Source organism: Coloeus monedula (assembly GCF_965178545.1).
Source record: "Coloeus monedula genome assembly, chromosome: 7".
NCBI lineage: Eukaryota > Metazoa > Chordata > Aves > Passeriformes > Corvidae > Coloeus > Coloeus monedula.
The window spans coordinates 12,709,335-12,727,968 of NC_138787.1; the positions used below are offsets into that span (position 1 = coordinate 12,709,335).

Here is an 18,634-nt window from a genome sequence, read left to right on the forward strand (position 1 = left end):
CCCCAGCTCCCTCTCGGCTGATCCCACAGCCTCACAGGCGCCATTGCTCCACACAAGACCTGCCCCTGGGGCTGCCCCAGGCCAAAAAGAGCTCTCGAGCTGCCCCCGATCATTTTTCACCCCACAGGTATAGCCAAGTTCAGGTAACTCCCCCTCTCCTTCACCCTCACTAGCAACAGGATTTGTGTTGGGTTTTTGTGTACTTCAGCATCACACACAGGCAGTTCCCTCACACCAGATATCCACGGCTGTTTGCTCACCAGCCCCAATTTGATGCTCTCCTGCCAGTTGGCCAAGGCAGCAGTACTGGGAAGAGGTGTGGCAGGGAGCCCAGGGGCATGCAGAGCCCTCAGCCCACGCATCCCGCTGCCCACTGAGGCAAGGGCCCCAAAACCTACTGTTCCAGGACTGTAAATATCTGAGACCCGTCTCACAGAAAACCTGGAGCCCAGAAGCACTCCCCAATGCCTTCCTTAAAAGAGACACCACACAGCAAAGTAAGGAGGCCGTTCAGGTATGCATCTTAAATCTCTACATCCCCTGGAAAAGTTTTCCTCAGTCCTCGTTTAGAACTCCAGAAATACAGGCTGTCTGTAGCTTTCCCATTTCATCACAGTGATCCTCTAGCTGACCATTCAGCTGACAGAGTTTTATGCTTTTTTAGACCGTACCTGTTTCCTCAGTGTCCTCTTTTCTGAGGCTGGAGGAAACCCCTGTACCTGTCCCTTGCTACAACTACAGAAACATTTAGAAAAAATACAGGGAGAAATATAAAGTTGACAGAGGTTCAAGAATACAGCTTAAGTAGCAACATTTTGAGACACTAAATACTAGCAAATTAGCATAAGAGTCATCAGATATCACAAAGGCAAGTATCTACTGGAAGAAAAAAAAATATAAATATAGACATAAAACATTTACCATATAGAGAAAAGAGGCGCTGTTGGCCGCAGTGACTGGAAAACTCCCACAGAAGTCAGAACAACTTTAATAAGTACTTAGAGCATATATCTTTCAGAAATTTCAAATCTCAGTTAATAGTAGATAAATAATCATTTACAGAATATAATTAATAATGCACTTAAAGTTGACATTCTTGTTCAGATTCCTCCTGAAAAATGGCAAGAAGAGATATCTGCACAGTAAAGAGAACAAAAAAGGCAGAAAGGCAACATAAGAAGTGAAGAGGAGGAAGGAGCAAGAACAGAAATGGGGAAAGAGCAGTAGGAACAAATGGAAAAAGTAAAGGCAGATCTGGAAAAGGAACAACAGAGGAGCACAGAGGATGTGGTTAGTGGGGATAATGTTCTCATTTGAGAAGGGAACATTTGAATGGAACAACATGACAGAACTATTGTTGTCTTTGCTTTTCTTTTGCAAGCCAGGCACATGCATCCACACCTATCGATGTTTCAGCATGAAAAAACATAGATAACAACAAAGCATCTTCTAACATAAGACTAACAACACAGCATGTGAAGAAGCCAGCAAACTGCTCCAGCACTCCCGGGCAAATTCCAAACTAGAGTATAACAACACAAGCCTTTTAATCTCAAATATGTGCATAGATAAAGTTCCATCTTTTAGCAGCATATTAGATTTTTCCTAAGTTTAGTATTGCATGTGTGTCTACTAAATTAACTTCATTTTTCTAATACTTTCATCCATTCATCATTATTCTGAATTCTGACTTTTCAAAGTCTTTGCTGATAATGAAAATAATCAGTATCAGTGAATCAAAGTCATTAAACAAATTTAGGTCTTCAACTTACTGTACCTAGCTTACAGTGAGTTCATGACGATTATATTCCACACTTTCCAAACAACATTAAATCCACTACTGAGCATTTTCCCTGACAAAAACCTCAGCATTGTTATAACTAAATGGTTATAAAGATCTCATAGCAATGTAGGTTATTCCTCAATGATATAAGCATTTTATATTAGCAAAACAAACAAAGAAACAAAAAAAATCATTAAGAGCACTTTTGCTCTTTAGGTCTGCTGACACAGCTTAGGAAAAAATGAAAGCCAAACACAACAAATCCCACAAAAAAAACCCCACCAAATACTTGAGGCAAAACTCTGGGAAACCGATCAGTATCAGAAACAAGCTCTGGTGCAATATAATTATAATATTTCTATTCACCCTTTGAAATGTTCTGCTTACACAAAACAGTACATTTGACACCATCTCGTTGCTTCGCGTCCCTCTGGTAATTTTTCATCGGAACGGCATTTCCCGGGGAGAACAGCGACCTCCTCGGGTGGTCTCGAGGAGCTGCAGCCTATCTAGAAACGCCTGAACGCACTGCAGAGCATTCCCGGGAAAACAGGCATGCCCAAGAACGCGAGTAGTAGAAGTAGCATGTTTCAATCACATGTCTGAAAAGAAATATTTATATTTCTTTTTTTTAATTAGTGCTATGCCCTGCTTAACTTTATTTCTGGAAAAGAAAATAGGCATTCGAGTCAAACTGCTGGACTGAGAACACCAAGATGATTGGAAAATACATGGAACCTCACTAAGTGAGGCAGAAGACCTTTAGTTTTATTTTCCTTAACTTCCCATTCCCCAAATAAGGAGAATATTCCTTTCCTTCATGAACCTCCTTGGCTTTCTTTGATCCTCCCTGCTCTCAGTGTGAATCCTCCTGCAAAAATAGCCCATTTTAATGTCATTTTGTTTACATTTAAATGTCAGCCAAGGCTTTCCATTGCCTCATTTTTTGCATAGCCCGGGTTCTTGTTCTGGGTTTGTGTCCTTGTTACACAAGGATGCATTCCAATTTTTTCTTCCAGCTCTTACTTACTGAACTTTTCTAACTGTTCCTATGTACTCTTCCATCCCTTGTCTCCAAATCTTTGTTCCATGTAAGCCCCATACCCATATCTCTCATGTCCTTCTCAAAAGCACATGAAAAATGGAATGCAGGTTTTTGCCCCCTTACAAATAGTGTGAAGGAAAGTAGACAGTAATTTTTTAAAATATTCATTTGCAGAACCAACCAGACATACGCTACATATCACTAATCAGCACCCATTCTCCCTTTATTCTCAGTTCTTCCCCCTTCGCTTTGGCAATCTGCTGAGCTCCTTGGGCTAGGATCTGCTCTTCTGGCAAAAATGTTCAGCAAACCCAGGGTTGCTATAGCAATTAATAATCATTTATATTTTAGTTTACAGAAACAGAAACTAGAGGAGTGGAGGTGCCATGAGGAGGAGGTGGAAGCAAAGAAGTCACAATTAGAGAAAACAGCACAAGAACAGATTTGGCAGCAGCAGCAGGATTACCACAGGAAGCTTCTGCAGTTCCAGAAGAAGCAACAGCTAGAGGAACATGGAGCAGCAGATGGTCTATAGAAAGACTAATGCTTACTTTAGCAGCAGATAGCTCATCAGAATGGATGATTTCTGGTAAAGACATAGCCTGTGTGTCTGCCTTGAAATTCCTGTGACAGTACATCCCAAACTTGCAGTACCTAAAGCTGCTTCTCTGTTAAACAGATATGATAACAATAGTCCTCTCTGCCACAGTCCCTGCAGCCTGAAAAGAGAGAAATTCCACAGCCTAGCTACGATGCAATGTGCAAGATGCTGGCAATAACATCACTCATGCTACATCTGATCGTTTGTTTTCATTACGTATCTTCTCTGAAAGCCTGACTCCCAGTACCTACAGCTAAAAAAAAAGAGATTCTAAAAAATAGTTGCAGAGAAAGGCTTGAACAAAAATACGATTACAATTTAAGAAAAATTCATTTGAGACAATACTAAATATTGTAACACCAGTATTAGAATTTTCTTTTTATCTGTAACTGATTAAAAAAGTTCTTTCCTAAATAGAAAGTACATAAACAACTAATAGTTGTTGGTGATGTTTCGAAGAGGCACAAAAATGCAGACAAAAAGAAGGAGCAATGTGATTAGAGGAAGAATGCCAGCAGCTGGTTGACATGGCAGTAGAGCACCTGAAATATGAAGGAAAAAACTGAGAAAAGGCAACATATAAGGCTGAGGAGCAAACGAAGAAAGAAGATGCTAGACTACCTCTAGACAAAGCCAGAACACAAGCACAGCTTTTAAATTTAATCAGGTATGTAGCTATTAGTCAAAGAGTGAAGTTAATGCCCCTGTAGTAGGAGTTCCATCAGTGTAGTTAACACTGGAGAGCACCACTGGTACCTCAGGAGTTAAAACTGCCTTCAATTCCAGCCCCAAGACACAATGCTCTTCTTTTACTATTTAACCAGTTTTTCAGTATTTCCCCAAATTGCACCAGCAATTCACATACAGCTATATTCTCTAATTATTTTAGTGTTTATAACCTACTACAGAAAGAAGCCCAACACCTGAAATTATGGTTACCTTTACACCAGAGCAGTCTCCACAGCATACTTCCACAACTTCCTGCAGCACCTCAGAACACAGGAACTGGGAGGCTGCACAGTACATATTAAAACATTGCAAATTGCGTAACAGTCCTTCTTAAGGGAAGCCTAGGTCAATTTGTGAGCCACAAAACACTGCCAGGGATAAGAGGCTGAGTAATAACTACAGCTGAGCAGCAATTAGCACCTACTACTTGCTCTATTCTTACTGTTGTGACAGGAGAACATGCTAGCCCACAAGAAAGTATCATCACAAGCCAACATGTTCTTCCAGTCTATTGCAAACCTTGCTCAAAGACAACTCCTAGGGGCAGCCCAGGCTCCTGCCCAGCCTCAGTGCTACAGAAGGCACCATTATGCGCTGTGGCAAAATCAAAGAAATGCTAGTGCACCAGTAATGAACTCACCAAGTGTGTATGTGTCAAGTCAATGCACTGGCTTTCTAACTCCAGAAGGAATTCTGTTCTGCATCCACTTCATTAACACTGTTTGGAGGCAAAGAACAAATCTGGAACCACCTCAGCAGTCCAAGGAGCATGACTAAGGGAAGCTACCAGACTGGAACACACTCAACATGTTCCTCATCCACAGGTGTTTTCTCATGTTCACCCATTTGAAAAGCTAGGCCTGAAAAGAGTATAAAAGAGTAAGTAAATGCCTGGTGCTAGGAATGGGTTACTGCAGTGAGCTCTTTCAGCTGCACTCAAATTCAAGGATCCAATCCGGCTCGAGAGACCTTTTGGCACATGTGCTCTCCTTCACAACTTTATCTTCCTAGGCTGCAGCATTAGTCTGTGTAGACTATTAACAAGAGGAAGTAAAAGCATTCATGTTTGATCAGCCAGTAGAAATGAATCCAGACAGACCTCCTGAGGTACCAGAATACAGATTCTTTGGTCCATTCCAGAGATAAAACAATGAAATCACCAGGTTACAAAAATGTATGAAGACCTCCGTGCTGACTTCTGGAGGAATCCTCCAAAACAATAAATTGCAATAAACATGCTACTGTAAGAAGAGGCTAGATTTCAGATTCAGCAATGAAAAGACTACAGAGAAACTGTAGCAAGGCAAGTTCTTATCTTCCCTATAAACCAGGTTATTCTCATTTTTTTTTGCTTCTCTAGTATTTTCTAGTAAAGTGTAACACTTGTAGATTCAATTCATATTGCAGTTGAGTCTCCTATGGAGAAATCACTTTTTGCAGTCTCTAAATTGAAGCCGAACTTTATTAGGTATGCATTAAGTACTGGTTCTAAAAGCAAACCAAAACCAGTTTAAACATCCAGCACAATTCCTACTGGTCTCCGTAAAGTGCTTCAGAGGTTCATTTTCTCATTTAAGAAAATTTACCCTGAACAGCAATAATTCAAGTGTGCACACAAAAGATGCACAGCACAGGTCAACACAAATATTTTAACACTGTATTCTTAAATAATTTCTTTTTCAATTAGGAAAAGCTAAAAACTAGTAAACAATTGTAGCACTTTTAAAACAATAGATAGCTAGTCAAAATTCATGGCAGAATTCACATTTTAGCATTATCTAACATATTAATTGAAGTCCAAATCCTGCCAACATTTATGCATTTAACGTCAAAAAACCCTAATTTTATCAACCTGCTGATCATGCAGACATGTTTATACTTAAGAGAATACACAAATTCTTTAGGCACAGCAGTTTTGAGAAAATCTTTCAAAACTGATAGTTTTGTAAAGTGCCTTTCAATAAAGCTTTTATACATAACCATAGTGATTATTAAATATTGTCACAATTCAAAATAAAGTATTAGCTTCCACCTTCTATTCCATAACTGACTCAGTGAAGATGGTTTTATTCTCCCAACACTTTTTTTAAAGCACTTAAAACCAACTTTTTTCTAATATACAAGTAAGCAAAGACAGAAAAATTGCAAGAGGAAAAAATATTTTGTTTTTCTCAAACATATGAAATCCAACCTTATTTCCAGTCATATCCTTCAAAACTGCAAGTGCTTTAAAACTTTCACTCCAGACCATCTTTCTAGCTCTTTGACTTCAAAATTCAGGTTTTATTTCAACCTGTAATTCCCAAGAATTAACTTCTTTAAAAAGGGTACTAGTGCATCTGTGTAGCACATGTGTCTTCTCATTTTGCACAGAGCTCTAAATACTAATCTTTGAGGCAGAGGACAGTTTGTCCATTATTACTGCTCTATCAAGTTCTATCAGCAAAGACATGACTTTAGACCAGCAGCTCTGTTGAGGATCTTTGAGGCTTCACAAGAAGTCTGAGAAAGAGGTCAAATCAGTTTTTCACTGGTTCCACAGCCACTCTATAAAGAGATGTATTTTAGGACAAGGTTACAGAACAGAAAGCAATCTTTGCCTTGAGCTTCATCCTACTAAAGCTGCATTTTGCAGAAAACCCTCCTCCACAGTCTCAAGAGAACCAAATGCAGTGCTTCAGCTCAAAAGCTGATATAAATGAGCATATAAAAACAGATTTGGAAGAGGAAAGTGAACAGCTAGAAGCAAAGATAGTCAGGGCAGCAACTAGAGTACAAGCATCAAACCCCAGGGATCTGGATTCAGTTCTCAGCTCCACTTTCAGCTTCCACAGTGGCCCCAGTAAGCTGCACCCCAGTTCCTTAGTTTGCAGAACAGAGATAATGGGAACCCTTCCTACAAAAAAGAGCATTGTAGAAATTTTAATTTAAAAGATGATCTGATAATAACAAAGCTGTTTTACTTCTGGTTTTCTGAAGCAAATGTATTTAGAGTATTTTAAAAAAGCAACTGGAGCTATGTGCAGAGAAGCCATGTCATTCTACGTCATCATAGCAATCCCTCTTTCCTTAAGAACTGCATTACATAGAACAGTTTAAGAAAACCCCATATTCTGACATTTTGTAAACAAAAATTTTAATCTTTAAAAAACTGCTTAGTGCAATTATGCATACAAAAGTATTACTAAATCAGGAACAGGATAACCACAAGCATGAAAGAAAATGCATGTCTAGCTTCACAGCAAATGCCATTAAAAAAGTACTAAAAACCTGCTATTTTTTCCAGGTATGCCAGCACTAAAACGTGTCTTTAACTGAAGCTGGCATTTATATGGAACTTGATCTACCAAACTAGTCCTATTTATCTGCAAAAAAGCTGAAGCAGGGAGAGTACCAAGATCTTCTCTTCACACTACTCTGCCCATAATCTCCCACCTCAGCTTTCATATCCAGTAACAAGCTCTCAAACTGACCATCTGTAACCTGTAAGTAGCTGGAACATGTAGACCCTGATACTGATGCCCAGTGAACTGTCATGACACTTCCATATCATCCATCATAGATTATTTAATGGTACCATTGCATGTGAAATGTAGACATTAAAAGCCATCTTTATTTACTTCCAAGTTGCATTTTCAGCTTAAATTATGTGCATGAAGATTTATGTAACTGTATGTGAATATTCTCTACTAAGAAAAGAAACAGCTAGTAGTCTCTAATAGTCACCTGCAAAACAAGCAGATCAAGTATTTTACTAGGGCAAGTAGAAAAAAAAAAATTATGAGGTATATTTACAGAGCACAATTTTTTTCTGGCTTCAGCTTACAGTCACTGGAAAAGCATGCCCTAATTATGACTTCTTATGGTTTTACTCATTTCCAAACATTTGAAAAGAAAATGCAAGTTGTTTATAAAATTGGTTTTTTTGTTTATTTTAAATGAAGCTGGTACAGACAATGTCCATTCAAAACCCACGTCCCAGGCCAAAAGGTACAAACAAGAGTGTCAAAGTAACACCAGTTGGCTGCTGTGAACATTCTTGCATGGATACCTGCACATACTAATTGCTATATGAGGTTAAAATGCTTCTGGGCTCTTCTGGTAAGATTTAAAAATCATTAGGGTTTTCAATTTCACGTCTTCAGCAAAGCCATCTCTGGAGCAAGGAACAGATGACAACAGTTCTAGCTTTTCCATTTCCAACTCGGCAATCTTCCTCGTTGGGCCATCAGCACAATTTAAGCAAAATAGCTCTGAGTTATGGATACACAACTTCTCCACAGTTTAGTTCTCTGAAAAACTTCATCTCGCACTGAAAGTTATAGTCCAGGAGTGAGACAGTCACACATCAAAACTTCAGGGCAGATATGGAAGTCATTAAGAACACTCGCCCACCTGGCAGATCTTACAGCCTTCGTGCCTGAAATGCACGAACCCAGTGAACATACAAATGCATGTGAGTACATGTATTCCTAAAGGGGAGGGCAGAAGGGAAGAGGGGAGCAAGGTTGCAGCTGGATCACAGAAGTTCAGCACAATGAAAACAGAAACAATAGTGTATAATGAGCACGAGAATTCAAAATACCAGACGCTTGAAAGTAAACTCCCAGAGATGGGGTGCCAGTTTCAGTGTTGAACACCACATTACAAAAGAACTATTATTTAAAAATAAAAAAGGATTAAGGGGGAAGTAAAACAGAAGGATCTAAACTGTCGAGTGACCCCCCGTCTGTTCCTGATAAACTTCAATCACATCTTCCTCCTCCATCCCCAGCTGTGAGAACAGAGAAAAACAGCAAATAATTGTTATAAATCTGGTGTGATGAAATCAGAGCAGGTCCTAGACAAATTATACAAAATGCTTTGTTCCTCTATCCCATCATAATTCATCAAAGGGGTGAAAAAAGTTTCAGTCACCATCTCACTAGAACAATATTTGTGACTTTTTAGTCCTTTTTCCTCAGACTTAGGTATTTGAGTCAAAGCAAAAGCCTTATAGCAAAAACCTACTTGTGGAGCAGTACACATTAGCCTGGAAATTGTTGGTTTTACCTTTCTCAAAACCCCTTGTTTAGGGGGAACAAGAACATCAGCAACATCATAGTGAATGCACCAGCTGCAGAGCCACGTGAATTATATATACTATAGTGCACTACTAGCTCACAATACAGCTTAACACCTACAGCTGGCAACTCAAAGCCTGTTTACAACTATTCTCTCAAAGAGAGCAATTTGTTCAATTTCACAGTCAACAAGTTTGATTTTTCAGAAGGTCATTATTATGAGTATTTCTTCCTGCTTTTTCATAACAATTGGTGGAAGTCACTGGACAGAAGTAACTGCTTTCTGTTTGTTTACACTTTGATCTACTAAATGTGAACTAAATACATATTTATTCCAAAGTCATAGTGAAGTTCAAGCTCAATAACTGGAAAGTTCCCTTCATGTTTTTCCCCCCCTCTAGTAAGCAGTGACTACACCCTCCTTTCTGAGGCATTACACATGGAGGTCCAATCAGTCTCTTTCCAAACTGCCTATTTGCCTAACTAAAAGATCCTAGTTAGAGAAACCAAACTATATTTCTAGAAAGAAACTCACCTCCTTGGGGGTATGATTATCAGTAATTCTCTGACCCTCGAAGAGAAACCTGAGTGAATTCATTGGAACACCCTAAAAAAACACACAGATGTGTAAGGAAAAAAACCAACAACTTACTGAATCTTGCATGGGTTTACAAGAAAAAGCATCTTAAATAAAAACAACACATGAAAGTCATAAAACAGTGTTAGTTCCTGTTACACAGGGAGCTCAGCTATCCTGCTGTATTCATGAAGACTACAAAGAAGTGACTCAAAAAGTATGACAGTTCCAAAATGCATGTTTATTCCAGAGTCCCACTGGAGTTCTAGCTCAACAACTTGGAAGTTTCCTTAACTTTTTAAACTTGTCTTTACTTATAAATTAAGTACTGACTATACCCTCTCTCTCAAGATATCATTACACATGTATTTTTCTGAACTGCATTATCAGCCTTATTTAAGGATCCTAAGACAACAAGAGCATGATGCTTACTTCATAAACTCCTACCCTTATTTTCCCAATCTTCTATGGCTATAGAACGGAATTGCAACCTTTACCATTATCAATTCTGCAAATGCTCAGCACTGGGAACAAAAGCAGAGATGAGGGGAAGAAAAAGGAACAGCATTCAAACAAGGAGAAACAAACATCCCAAAGGTAAATAGAGTTAAAGTATGTCTGTTGCACAATGTGCCCATGTTCTGGCAGAATGTCATACTTCACATCAATAGATAAGGCAAACACCTCACCTTTTCCTTTCTTTCAAGTTACGAGCAAAACAAACTCATGTGAAATATCACACAGTTTGTACATGAATTAGCTCTCAAATACTGCTTGCAAATAACTAGGCAGAAAATTCTCAGGTAAGGACAGATCTTCACAGTTTCAACAATCCCTCTGGCCAATGTGGAAGAAATGCTCATGGTCCCTTTACCAAAGAAAGGCTACTTGACACCAAAAACTGCATTGACTGCTGCTGAAGGAAATCATAGACCCTCCAGAACTCACCCCAGGAGATAAAGGTGTGTTCATTCGAATTATTTATTTATTAAAGAAAGAATTCCACACACATTTTCATTAGTCAGTAAGACTGCCTGCATGAATTATTTTCAAGACTTTTTTTTAAATTTTAGGTTTTTAAAAGGAATCATAAATTTAATCATTTGGATTTAGCTACAAATGTATCTGGTGTTTGATCTATTCTTTCCTCCTACTCCAGAAAGATAGCAAAAAAGAACACATTTCATAAAAGAACACTTCAATGACAAGTCCAACTTCTCAAAATATGAGGAAAAAAGCCCCCAAAGTTTTATTACTTATGATTATATCTCCTGAAGTGAACTCCAACACACTTATCCAAGACAAGGCCACACAAGACCTCTATCCCCAAAGCTGAGGGCAAACTAGGCCAGGGCTTCTGGAAATAGCAGCTGTGAATCCACAATATCTGCCACAGAATCTGGAAGTGAAGATATATTTTTGTTCTGTAACTGCTGTTACTATTTACCTACATCCACAATTAATATTGCAGATTTCTTTAACTTAGGGTATAATAGCCAGAGTTACTTGATTACCATATTAATGGCTGTAGCAATGCCTGAGGCCACCCTCATCCTAAGGTGCAGTATTCTACAGCTTCCAGCCAATTTTGCTTGGAAACAAAGGATTTTAAAGTAACTATAAGTGCACACCTGGGCATATTAAAACAAATTCTGTGTTTTCTGAGCAGCCACTACATATTTTCAAACAGTAATTTTAACTTACTACAAACTTCACAATTGTCTTACATAGGAATCACTTTTACTTGTCAAAAAAAAATGAGGGGATCCATTATATTTGTACCATCAGATACCTCAAAAGTCTGTATTTGAAAGGAACAGTGAGAAAAGTGGTTTGTTTTGGTTTTTTTTAATGAATGTCATTGTTTCACAAACCTGTCTTTGACAGTACGATTCTTTGAGTTTCTTGAGGTGTGTAGTCATTTTCACCTTGAAGTGAATTTCACTGCTGTCCTAAGGACAGAAAAGAAAAAAATTTACTCTCCTTGTAGTAACTGCTAACTTTATGTTATTTTTAAGTGTTTCGTTAAGAAAAAACTTAGGTAGAACTGAATGTTACATGAACTTACATGAAACATGAATGTGATTGAACTATCACCATGCACACCTTGGTGCATCATAACATGAACCTCCACGATGATTTGTCAGTCACTAAATTCACTATGTACTTCCACAGGAAGCTCTTTTTAAAAAAACAGATGGCATAGTATAGCCTTAGGCTCAACATGGAGGTTTTGGATTTAAAATTACTAAAACCCATACATGGTTCAGTCTGTGCTTCCATTTTTAACCAGATGATATACTTATGAAATACAAACATACATATGCAGGGATTTCTGCTCTGAGACTCCTAAAGAGACAAGTTAAAGCTTGTACTTCAGAATATATATGAAACCTTATTCAATTAGAGTAATTATCTAGAAGTTAGCATACAGGCAGACTTGGCAATGCAAGACTAATGTAAGGAGAAATCTCAGGCCTCGTTATTCCATAGTTCTTTCCATCAACCATAAGATACAAGTAGCTGCAACTGTCAAAATGGCTGTAGATAAACAGATTGCAAGGGGTTCTGTGCAAAAGCCATGTGGGCCACTTTTCAGCTTTTCAATGTGTTCTCACAATTGCTGATGAGGCCAGCAAGAGGTAAGGTAGTTTCTGTTAGTCCTACTTTAAGGTCATCTGTCTCCACCCAACTGCAGCAAACAATACTACTCCAACAAACAATCCTAGTTAAGTCATCTGAGCTAGGGGTTCTTTGCACAGAAGATTCCAACATTCTCAACATTCACATTCCAACACAGCCAGAATACAGACTTCTAATCCACCATTCATGTGGTTGCTACATCTACCAACAAGGCAGCCAACAGAATCCTTTTCCTATCCCTGAAAAGAAAGCTGACCTCATGCCTAGGGTACTCTACAAACTTTGAAGACCTGAACTTATCAAGTTTGCCACTTACTTAATTCAAACCCTTGGATAAATTAATCCCTCAATGCTTTAAAAAAAGCACACCAGAGTATACTAACACACGTTACTGGCAACTGGAAGTAGTTTATGGCAGGGGAAGATCCACACTGAAGAACTGAAAGTATCAATTTTCATTTGGTCATTTCTACCATACAAAAAGTCACACTTCCATCAAATGTCAACAAGCAGTTATGTAAAAAACTCACCTGCCCAATGACTTTGAGTTTAATGTACTCCCCTTCTTTCTTATCTCCTAAGTCCTCAGCTGAAGGTTTTGCTTCCTGCAAGAAAAATGTAAAACAACCTGATCAGTTCAACACTTCATTATTTTCACTGGACAACGTGGCAGCTGTCATCCTCTTTATTGCATGAAATCAGACTACTCAGGTTGTCTTATTTCTTTCTTTCTCCATGTTTGCACAAAAATAACAGCAACATAGTATTATGAAAGGTTGTCTGTCTACTTGTCAGAAGTTTAACTAATGAGAAGAAACACCATAAAGAACATAAGAGATGAGAGAAGAATCATTTGGAAATAGATGACATACAAATATAAGATGCATGATTTTATACCTCTAACTCCTAGACAACAAACAAACTGCAAAAAAAACCCACAAGAAGTGTACTAAGAGGCTCAGATACTTGACAGAAAAAAGAATTGTGAGGAGAGTAAACAGAAAGCACTTGTGACACCCTATAAACTTAGGGAGAGTGAACCATGCAAACATTTTTCAACCCATTGCATCAAAGGCAGTCCTTATTTTCAAAAGGCTGGTCAGCTACCTCCTTTTCTATGACAACAAAAAGCTTCCTTCTAACACATTTGTTTTAAGACCACAATACTTTAAAGTTTTAAAAAGGTGCAGTTCCAAGCACTATGGTGTTTTGATATCTTTCCAGGATAAGAATTAACTGTACAGACAAGTTTGATTCAACAACTTGAGCACTAAAGCTCATCAAAAGGGTTTAAGTGTTATACACTCTAAGACATTAATTAAGGACATCAGAGTTTTCATGTTACTGGTTGATAGATGAAACAAGTGAGAAATCAGGTACTATTAACCCCGTTCCTTGCCTGTCACTACAGATCCTGGATCAGGCCTTTAGTTATGTTCTATTGAAGCACAAAGGGATTTTACACAGACATCAGGTCTAGATCATGCTCAATGAAGAATTGTTCCCAAGTAGTCGTAAACACAGATACCCTGCTGATCGTGTTTCAAATCCTCCTTTTATATTTTACTGCTTAATGTTGTAGACAAAATAAACAAAATATGTACAGGTGCCTACCATAGGCTTTCTCCCACCCCTAAAGGGACTTTTTGCTGAGTGTACAGAAATATCCTTTGTATGGCTGGACTTGAAATTTAGGATCAAGTGCCAAAAACGCATACTAGCCTTCTCTACTAAGTCCATCCATATAGGTATCTATCTCCAGATTAAAACCTTTTGAAGATTTTTCTCTCCTCCTTAAAGAGGTCAAACACACACAACTTCTTTGAACATTAAAAGTTCAGGGAAGGGCACAGAGCAAGTCTGCAAACACCTTTGCCATCTGTACCAGTCTCAATCTGGAGTAAAGAAAGAGAGGAAGTGTTCTTTCTATCAGTTTGACTCACTGCCTCAACCCAGATCAGTGCAGTTTCTACAATGGAAAGAAGTATGAGCCAGAGACTCCACCTGGTTTGAATACCTTTTTTTTTAAATACCCATCCGGGCACAACCTAAACTGCTGGGACTGATTCATCACCCTTCAAGCTCAAATCCAGGAACTGAACCCAAGCTTTCAAGAAGCCTGACACTCACACACAGGCCTTCAAGCAAGTCACTTTAGAAGCATGAAAGGAGTCTTCACAGGTAAGACAGTCAGATCACCTGTGTTGTGCACCAAAGTTTTCCCTAACATATTTGGGCTCTAAGCTCCTGGGACTACTTGGAGGAATAGAAATACACTGGTATTCACTCCTGACTAGAAAGAAAGAAAAACAAGAACCTGCAACTTGTTCTGATAACTTGCTCAAACAGCACTTTTCATGTCTTTATGCATGACTACTGACCTCTAGAAATGAGAACAAGATTCAGATCTCTACTGATCTGAAGTCTGTAACTTTAAAAGTAGCTCCTGTTTCACTACTACTGAAAGAATTTTTAAGAACACTGTCCCTTTACATGACATTTCAGGTCAGCCACTGTCTAAATTTACTTTACAAATTGCATGACAGCTTATTATCCCAGCAGTAGAGGTATTTGTGGTAGTTATAGTTCTGTGCATTGTAACAGATCTGCCTACTCAGGTTTCCAAACCTAATCATCCCATACAAGCTATTACTAATTATCATTGCTACTATGACAGTGCCTCTGGCCAATATGAGTGATAAAACTATGATTCATGTTTGATTCCTACCCTCAAAGAAAGAGGGCTCTAGTATTAAAAACAAATAGGGAAAGCAGCAAACAGTAGAATAAGCAGAGGCAATTGAAGTCTTCAAATCATAAAGATGCTCATTTAAAGCCCTGCAACCTCTCACCCACAAAATAAAAGGAAAGAAAGCTGTAGATTCAGGAAAAAAGAAATATCAAATCAAATGTTGACAGTGCCAATAACCAAAGCTTAAAATAGGAGCAAAATATTTTACATCAGGATACAAGACCCAGCAAGTCTGAAAATGCTCTCTGCAGTTTGTCAGTGAACTATACTGCCATTCAATGCCAAATGGTAAAGGCATCACAAAACCATTTAAGAATAAAGAAAGGAAGGAGATTGCAAGATTGTAAAACTACAAGCATTCATTAACAAAATCCTCGATCAGCAATTTCCAAGCAAGCCTCCAGACTTCTTGCCCTGTGAAAAGAACGGGTGCTTAGGGCATCTCATGAAACAGGACATGAAAAAAACCACCATACAAAGAGACCAGAAATACCACAACATTCCAATTTCTAACTTTCATTAGATGCCTAGGGTTTTAAAGGCTTCACTGCAGTTTTCCTAAAGAGCACAAAATAAGGCTCCTAGCTCTGTCTCACACTTATATAACGACCCTAAAAAGCACACAAAGTTTCTTGGATGAAACACACTGGTATTGCTATTGCAACTAGCAAAAACAAAACACACACAAACCAAACATTGTGAGGCAACATATCGCAAGTTTCCTCCTCCAATTTTCAGAAGTGCTCAAACTTCAATGTCCAACCTTAAAAAAACAAACCCTATACTCAGCATTTTAAAGAAAAATCAATAAAACCAAAATTAGTAGAGAAACAGAAGTACAATATACTCCCTAACAAAGCAAATAAATGCTTAAATTTTTTTATAGGAGTGGAAAAATGCATACAAACTATAGCATTCTTTATTAGCAGTACATGAACAGATAACATTTAGATTCAAATAAAGCAAAACCAGCACAACGCACTTGAGGGGAGGGGAAAACAATTTGTGTTTTGTTTTGGTTTTGCTTAGATCCACTAGGCAGCCATGTGTTTTTTTGAAGCCTGCCCTTCTTTCAAGCATTTTTACTTATCATAAAAGTCAATTTCCCACTGAAAATAAAGTAACAGAGCCCAGTACACTTCTTTTACTGTAAAGTCAAGTCAAAATAATCATAACTGGTGACAAATGACCCCCTCTTAACTTAATTCCAGAGCCAAAAAGAACTGTAAGCAATTCACAATTTTAGATAAACCAGTTATTCCTGTAGGATTGATAAACAGAGGAATGAGATTTATAGTCCTGCAAAATGCTACATTATCCTTTTACTTAAACATCTGTTTAGCTCTTGTTGCACAGTCTCCCCAGAAGAGAATGACACAATATCTAACAATATTTTGCTTATCTAATAAAATAAACAGCAGGGTCCTTATTCGCAGACCTTTAAGATATATAGCCACAACAGGTTATCGCATACATGGAATTTTACAAACTTCAAGCAGTCCCAAAGACAAAATATGTATGTGTTTTAGCAGAACTTGCCTGGAGAAGGATTTACCTAATGAAAGCTGCTATTTGTTAAAACATGCCTTGGATCACATATGCAGACAACTACAGAGCAGGTCACGTGAACATCTGTCTATAAAATCTAGCTCAGAATTTGTTGGTGGATTTTTTTAAACGCAGTCACTTTAACGTATTTTACTACAGGGGCAATGTGTCCTACTGGGAGCCAGCAATCGCTGTGCTCCCAGCTGCCCCTCTCCCAGGCACAGGCACAGACAGGCAGCAGCACCATCGTCAGCTGCATTGTGCTGGAAAAGTCGGGGGCGGGGAGGAAGACCACCAGCGCACACAGCACTGGCTTCTTTTCACCGCTCACACTGCACCAAGGCTACTCCCCAAAGCACACACGGTATGCACTAAGCTTAGCCTTGTCTCTGGGGACTTTTAATTTCCTGGCTGGCAATAGTACTGTTCTTGACTTCACAGCACTACGAGAAACATTTGTAGGTACTGACATTATCATGATGGTTAGTTACACTGTGGAAAAACCCAAGTTAGGAAACAGTGCCCTATGACGACAATATAAAAAATAAAGCAAAACAGAATACAAATTAAAACCGGAACGCTGTTTTAACTTTCCACCAGCAGGTCACATAGCCTAAAGCAATAGTTGTAAGCAAAGCACTGTATACATGCCAGGCCGAGCAACCCAGGAACTTGCGGTACAAGAAAACTATTTAAGTCCCCGGCTCAGAAGACAGAAATGACAGGGGCATAAGGAGAATATTACAAGGAGCGAAGGCAGGACAGATAAAGGACGGGGTGTTTAATACAGGCAAGCAACACTCAGCTGAGAAAAAGAGGAGGAGAAAACCAAGCTTTCGCATTCCTAGGGCGAACAGAGGACCTGGCAAGCCTAGCCTAACCCGCACAAAGCCCGCTCCGGAGAAAGAGCATCCTACCACGCACCCGGAAAATGGAAAACGAAAGGAAACAACTGTTGTACAACACGGCTCACCCCTCGCTGCACTCCCGGGTTTCCAGGGCTGGGGCTGCCCCGGCGGCGATCCCGCTCTGTCCAGACGCCGCCCCGGCCCCCGACTATCCCTGCCTGGAGCCCGCCCGCGCTCCTCGCGAAACACCCCGAGGGAAGAGGAAAGGCGAATTAAAATGCAGGGGGAGAGGGGCCCGAATTCGGCCGGGATCAGAGATCGGCATCCACACACACACACAACCCTAGGGGAACATTCCCCCCGGCGCCCTCCGGGTGGCCGCGACTCCTTTCGCCCCGGGCCGGGGCTGCCCCGCGACCGCGGAGAGTGCGGGCGGGGAGGCGCAGGCAGCTCCCCCCGCGCCCCCGGGGCCACCGCGCCCGCCGTCCCGTCCCCCCGCGGCCAGGACCAGCTGCCCGTACCTGGTCAGACATGGCTCGGCCCCGTGTCGTGCGGCAGGCTCGGCTGGGCCGCTGCAGGCGCTCCGCTCCTTTCTCTGCCCGCAGCGCAAACACAGGGCCGCGGCACGGGCGGGATTTCCTGTGCGCCTGAGCTCACTTCCCGCCGGGGCTCCGCCCGCGGCCGCTCCCGGTCTTCTGCACGGGGCTGCCGAGGTACCGGGTCCCAAGAGGGCCGCGGCAGAGAGGAGGAGTCGCCGTTGAAAGAAGCGCCGAACGTTAACAGCACCGTGGCGACCGCAGCAGCTGGGGCGAGTCCAGCGGAGGCCACAAAGACGATTAAGGACCTGGAGCGTCTCTCTTAATGAGGAGAGACTGCGGGAGCTGGGCCTGTTCAGTCTGGAGAAGACTGAGAGGGGATCTCAGCAATGCATATAAATATCTCAAAGGCGGCTGCCAAGAGGATGGTGCCAGACATTTCTCAGTGGTGCTCAGTGACAGGATGAAGAGTAATGGCCACAAACTACAACACAATAAGTTCCACCTCA

The 18,634-nt window shown here is 40.2% G+C and overlaps 1 protein-coding gene across 1 annotated transcript; it reads right to left on the reverse strand.

The window, feature by feature from the left end:
• Nucleotides 1–7,724: 7,724 nt before the first annotated feature.
• Nucleotides 7,725–18,304, reverse strand: SUMO1 (small ubiquitin like modifier 1). Its single transcript, XM_082284908.1, has 5 exons — nt 18,111–18,304; nt 12,972–13,046; nt 11,673–11,750; nt 9,757–9,828; nt 7,725–8,932 (listed from the first exon to the last, which is right to left on the reverse strand). The coding sequence occupies exons 1-5, from the start codon at nt 18,120–18,122 to the stop codon at nt 8,864–8,866; spliced, it is 306 nt and encodes a 101-aa protein (XP_082141034.1). The 5' UTR covers nt 18,123–18,304; the 3' UTR covers nt 7,725–8,863.
• Nucleotides 18,305–18,634: the final 330 nt, after the last annotated feature.

Excerpts from the sequence above, each read along its gene's own strand:
- SUMO1 (XM_082284908.1), bottom strand. Across the intron at positions 9,829-11,672 it reads AATCGTACTGTCAAAGACAG|GGTGTTCCAATGAATTCACT; the intron begins GTTTGTGAAACA and ends GTGTTTTTTTAG. Across the intron at positions 8,933-9,756 it reads ATAATCATACCCCCAAGGAG|CTGGGGATGGAGGAGGAAGA; the intron begins GTGAGTTTCTTT and ends CTGTTCTCACAG.